General features: G+C 46.3%; 1 protein-coding gene across 1 annotated transcript; it reads left to right on the forward strand.

Annotated features, from left to right (window-relative positions):
* Positions 1-1,071: 1,071 nt before the first annotated feature.
* tpbg (trophoblast glycoprotein) lies at positions 1,072-3,335 on the forward strand. The gene has a single exon (XM_005809661.3). It carries the CDS (start codon positions 1,569-1,571, stop codon positions 2,661-2,663), a length of 1,095 nt encoding a protein of 364 aa, XP_005809718.2. The 5' UTR covers positions 1,072-1,568; the 3' UTR covers positions 2,664-3,335.
* Positions 3,336-6,253: the final 2,918 nt, after the last annotated feature.

The raw sequence follows: 6,253 nt of genomic DNA on the forward strand, positions 1-6,253 counted from the left end.
CCTTTTCAAATATGAACGAGTTCACGAAACAGTTATGCTGATACCTCTTTTGGTGCTTGGACTTCCTGGAGAGACATCAGTTCTTGTGCAAAGCAAACACACCTGAGTGAAGTGTGCTGCAGCACTAATGTACAACAGATAAAAGCTGAGATGTTTCAGTAAAAACTGGAGCAGATGAGAGTAAAATAGGAAAAAAAAATGTTCCATATGTTTCTTTGTCTTTGAAATTAGTACTTAGATAAAAAAAATAATAAATGTAATCTAACTTTAGGCCACCACTGTGTGTGTGTGTGTGGGTGTGTGTGAGTGTAAAACACATGTTTTACATACATGTGTGTGTATGTAAAAGATTTAATGAGTTTGGTTTATTTTCTTTCATTCCAGATTTTTTTTTAGGTTGACTGGACTGTGTTTATAAAATAATAAAATAATTTTGATGTTTTAACCATTTTGTACAAAGTAGCCTATATATATATATATATATATAGGCTATATATATATATAGGCTATATATATATATAGGCTATATATATATATATATATATATATATATATATATATATATATATATATATATATATATATATATATATATAGGCTATATATATATATATATATATATATATATATATATATATATATATATATATATATATATATATATATATATAGTATATATTTTTTGTTTTGTTTTTTGTTTTCTAAATCTGTTTTTCCCACCCAGATGCCACAGCCTAGAGCCCAAGAGGGTTTATATGAATCTTCAAAAGTGACAGTATCAGCGTGAATCAGAAGATAAATGTTTTAATAACAGCCCTCTGGCTTCTCGTTCCCTCGGGGGCCTCTTCGGGTTTATTTATTAGGGGGTTTCTGTCGGGCTCCACAAACCGCTCCTGTCCCTTTAAAACCTGAGCGGTTTTCCACAGGAGTGGAAACGTGTAGGGGTTCCACGAGGAAGACTTGCCAGAAAGTACACATTTGGGTGTTAAGGGTTTAATAAAAGCCCCGTCCTTCCTCCACCCCTCCTGTCGGCGAGTAATGGTACGCTCCCTCCTTGTGATGTAGCGCTCCCTCCTGCTGCTGGGCGGTCAGAAAGCTGGATGTGCGCTTGGTAGAGAGAGAGAGAGACAGAGAGAGATACGCTGCGCCTCTGTCTGGAAGAAAAGGTGGCTTTGTCTGGAAACCCGCTGCCAGAGTGACGTTCAGGACCGCCTTTCTTTCTGCGTTTGACTTCATTTCTTCCCGCTTCCCCCCAGAGTCTGAAGGATCCTCGCGCAGCTTTGGATGATGGAGAGGAAAAAAGCTGATGTTTGTGAAAGCTGTCGAAAAGGTGCGCAGAAGTTCCTTGAAAATGCAGCCTCTTCTAATACGCGAGTTTTGGTAACCCCCCCTCCACGCGGCCGGTTACATGGAGGGGCTACAGGAAGCTGTTTTTAATCGGATTAAGGAGGAAAAACTCTGTTGAAAAACTTTGTTCCAGACGGAAAGAGGAAGCGGTGACTTGCTGAAAAGCAGTTTTTCCCCCCCTCCTCCCTCCTGCATACACTGATTTGTGCGCCTCCCAAAAAATGCGCCCGGGGAGACCTCACAAGTCCGGTATGACGCGCCTGCTGCTCCTCCTCGTGCTCGCCGTGTCCTGCCGCTGCTGTCCGGACAAATGCCTGTGCTCCTTAGAAACTGTGAAATGCCAAAACCAGGACTTGGTCGAGATGCCACCTTCCTTACCGGCCAATACCAAATCCCTATTCGTCACGGGAAACAAAATCGCTCAAATAAGCGATTCCTCTTTCCCCACCCGTCTGGAAAACCTGTCAGAAATGTACCTGAGCGGCAATGAGATGGAGTATGTGCATGCAGGGGCGTTCAAAAACTTGCCAAACCTTGTACGGCTGGACTTGAGTAACAATTCATTCCAGAATTTCAGCGAAAGCGCTTTCCCTAATGATAGTAAACTGCAGTTCCTCAACCTCAGCAGGTCTGTTAACAATTACACCACCCTTCATTTCTTTGTCCATGCAAACCTTTCCAACCTCACCACCCTGGACCTGTCCAACAACGATCTGCTCTTACTGCCGGACGGCATGTTCAATGGCCTCCCCGGCCTGGCCACCCTGAACCTCCGCAACAGCTCCCTCATCAAGTTCCAGAGCGTGGACAAGAACGGGGCTCTGCCGGCACTGAGTGACCTCGACCTGAGGGACAACAACCTGACGGATCTGCCCAACGCCACGATGGCTGGCTTTGACCTCCGCCTTGACCTTCGCGTCCAGCTAGCAGGGAACCCGTGGCACTGCAACTGCTACATCAGCGACCTGCTGGCGTGGCTGAAGGACTCCACCCAGGTAGTGGACAAGATCGAACTGACCTGCGCCGATCCCGAGGCCGTGAGGCACCGGCCCCTTCTGCAGGTGCAGCAGTCCCAGCTGACGTGCACGGGCGACATGCAGAGGGTCCTGAAGACGTCGTATGTCTTCCTGGGCCTGGTGCTGGCCCTCATCGGGGTCATGTTCCTGCTAGTGCTCTTCTTGAACAGAAAGGGCATCAAGCGATGGATGTACAACATCCGGGACGCCTGCAGGGACCACATGGAGGGGTACCACTACCGGTACGAGATCAACTCTGACCCGCGCTTGGCCAACCTGAGCATCAACTCGGACGTGTGAGGGTGGGCGAAGCGGTGGGAAAGGGTGGGGGGCAATGTGATGGACACGGCAATTAAATGACTCAATGCTGTTCAACTTTTGCATGAAAGTCTTCCTTCCTTCTTTTGCCCCCTCCCCTCCCCGCAACCTCCAAAACACAGCACAACGACGCCATTCAGATGCTGCATCCGTCAACGCTTTCGATTGGCCTCTGCTGCATGTCCAACTCAAATGTTCGGCGGCCGTCATGCCAGCTGCGGTTTTTTTCCCTCTGTGTTGCATTGCATGGACGATGACTCAAGGCAATTTTCTTTTTTGAGGAAACCTCCTGCAAATTGTTTTTTTTTACTTACCTAAGGACAACTGAATAGAGTGCTGCAACTTTTAAGTGAAACGCCACCTGTCAACTGCGTCCTAGACGATGGGACTCTTGCGGGAGAGAGATGTTATACTGCTTGAGTTTGTCCTTTTTTTTGGGATGTAAAGATGTCATGCAGTGCAAACTATGCCTTTTTCTGGACTGATTATAATACACATAGCATAGTAAATGGATTTTGTAGATTTAGGTGATTGCTCTGTTTATTTTTACTTTTACTTTCCTGTAAGGATATTTAGCTAAATAAATTTAAAAAAGCATCTGGATTGCTGGTACATGTGTGAAGTGAAGGCCTTTAATCGGCAGCCCTTAAAAAGAATGTGAGGCTCTGGAGGAGGATTTCGGTGGGTGGCGGGGTAACGATGGAGGTGGGGCGGAGGGGTGGGCGCAGCTCGTTCCCGAGGGACGAATCACATGCCGAGAGCCGAATCTCGGCACCCCCTTTCGCCAAACTGTCAACAAGTTCAGCAACGGGTGAAAAATGTGTGACACTCTCATCTCCACGGTAACAGTTTTAGGTGTGATCTTCATTAACGAGCGAGTTGAAGCTCCAGCGCGTTAACAGGCCGAACAGAGGACCCGCTCTCCTCTGGAAGGAATGTAGATGAGCTGCTACCTGGATGTGCATAGGTGATGAGAGCAGCCAGCTGTTATCTCCCGTTCAATTTGCTCCCTGCTGGGAGAATCTAATAAGAAGGGGAAAAAAATCATTGCTATCCCTACAAGATAATGTATATAACAACCAAGCTGCTGCAAAATGGCACGTTCCGCAGATAACCTGGCTTTAGTCATTGAATGCCAGCGTGTAATTTCAAAGTGCTCGGTTACAAAGAAAGGTGGTGGGGGAGGAAAGTGTGTGGTGTTCTGTGGGTCATGCAAATGAAGGCAAAACCGAAGTCGAGGTTACTCCAGGGGGCCCACACTGTGGTTGTAATAAAATGAGCTCAAGCCGCTTGGCTTTTTCACGTCGCTCTGTTTTAGGAGGGAGTGTGGAAGGCGGGGAGGGAGAAAAAAAAAGTGTCTCCTATTAGTGCTTCCAACCGACTGTCAGAGGCTGTTCTTTTCATGCTGTCCAGTGTAGTGGGGATTAATAATTAATGCGTGGTATTCCTTTGAAGGCCGGACCATGCGTGCTGCTGTCTAAGCAGTCCAAATTAATGATGTTTGTTGTATATCTGTGCGGGAAGGACTGTGAACTTCCCTCAGCCTTTTGCGGTGAGGGCACGGAAATAATAATTGCCGTCCTTTCCCCTTCTTCCGTTTTCTCTCCTGTCACAAACCCGCGGCGTCCCTTACGACTGCGGCCACACAGCGCCTGCAGCGGCGCGGGATGTGCCAGATCTCCCTACTCTGTTGGCAACATCTGTGTGCCGCCAGCACAGTCTGACGTCGTTTGCACGTTCGTGTGCTTTCGCTGGGATGCAGTGTAAACTTTTTTCTTTTACGTACCCAATTTTTCCAATGGGTACAGACAGAGGCGGCCAAAGAATATTTGAGACTCCAAGGAATGGTTTGATTTGAGGGCCCCATGACTAGGTAAGCCCACCAGCCTCTATAATAGGGGTGCCCAAAATCGGTCGTCGACTTTGGGCAAAATATAGAGAAATATTTAAAATTGCCGCTAGTCAAACACAAAACAACCTCTAGATTATATAATCAAGTTATTTCCAGAATGAAACGAGTAAGAAGATGAGGCAGAAGGAAAAGAATTAACACGTGACACTAAATTATAACAAACCAATACGTTTTACCTTTGTTAAAAAAAAATCTAAATTAGAACTTTTTCACTTAAAAAAAAAATCTGACTTAAATCTTATTTGGTTTAGAGGGGAAGAATAAACATACCACTGCGCCTTCAGGCAACACAGTCAATTCCAAATTGCTTAATGACATCCACAGTGTGATTGGTCGGTACTGTCTGTTCATAAACCTTAATTAATGACATCCGCAGTGTGATTGGTCGGTACTGTCTGTTCATAAACCTTAATTAATGACATCCGCAGTGTGATTGGTCGGTACTGTCTGTTCATAAACCTTAAATATACCTGAAATAAAGCTAAATGAATGATAATTGTTGAATCAATCTAGAAATTTTAAGTTTTGAAATGAAAAGTGCTGGATTGGTGGCGCTACCCAGCAGCTTAGAGCGCATATACCGTGGGCCGGCCTACTGTTCCCGACATTAAAAAAAAGAGAAAGGCTTTTTCTGTCCGACATGGTGGCAACGCTTCGTCGTCTTCCGGAGGGAATCTGCTCTCGTTCGTCTCTACCTTCCCCTCGCGCCGACGTCCAGCTCCGCCTGTTTAATCTGAGCTGTTAAACAATCCCAAGACAAAAAGGGGGGCTACACAGTCACATGGTTACGCCGCTTCGCCTCATTGTGGATTTTCAATTGTAGCGGGCACATTTTGAAAATGCATGGCCCCTCACATTGCTCACGTTATTATTCCCCAAAGCGAGGCCTCCTCCACCTCTTCGTCCCAGGAGGGACGTGGAGGCTGCGTGGCCGCTCCCCCCCCCACACAGCCGCATGTTTCCACAGAGACAGCCAGCGAGGAGGCCTTCTCTTCTCTTCATCACCTGCTCCGACCGCACAGTCATATTAGCAAGTGATTTTCGCCCGGCCACGCCTCGAGCCACGCTTGGCGGAGCAGGTATAATTACAGAGAGACAGAGAAAAGAGGTGAGAGGATGAATGGCTGAGTGATTGGGTGGGGGGAAGTAAAATAAAAATAAAAAAAAAAGAGCGCAGGGAGAGCTCTCTGTTCTTCCGGCTCCATCAGCCGACTCCTTCTGCTCCTCTTAGCACAAGTCCCCAAACAGCTTGGATGTCTAAATAGCCGAGCTACGCTTGAGTCACGGTGTCAGCCGAGGTCCAGGGAGGAGGCGGAGGGTCTCGGTCAGCTCCTCAGCTGTTGGGGTCAGCGCCTAATAAAGACGGGAGATTTCTGGACATGAGCAGGACCGACGTAGGTTCGGGCGGGTATGTAGACGGTCACCCACCGGGAGACGCTGGACTCGGTCCATTTGTTGCCTCTTGTCTTAACATTCATAATAGCTAATAATGTCTTTGGATGGATGTCTGCAGGAGATTTCTGTCGTACAGATGAATATAATTTATATATAGGATGATTGATAAAAAAATAAATAAATAATGGAAGTACATTACTACTTCCATTATCCTGTTTTTAGATTTTTAAAAACAGGATGATGGAAGTAGTACAGTAACCATTAG

The sequence above is a fragment of the Xiphophorus maculatus genome, chromosome 3 (assembly GCF_002775205.1).
Source record: "Xiphophorus maculatus strain JP 163 A chromosome 3, X_maculatus-5.0-male, whole genome shotgun sequence".
Lineage (NCBI taxonomy): Eukaryota > Metazoa > Chordata > Actinopteri > Cyprinodontiformes > Poeciliidae > Xiphophorus > Xiphophorus maculatus.

Bases quoted from the DNA above. Each gene is read 5' to 3' on its own strand.
- tpbg (XM_005809661.3), top strand. From the start codon at position 1,569: ATGCGCCCGGGGAGACCTCACAAGTCCGGTATGACGCGCCTGCTGCTC.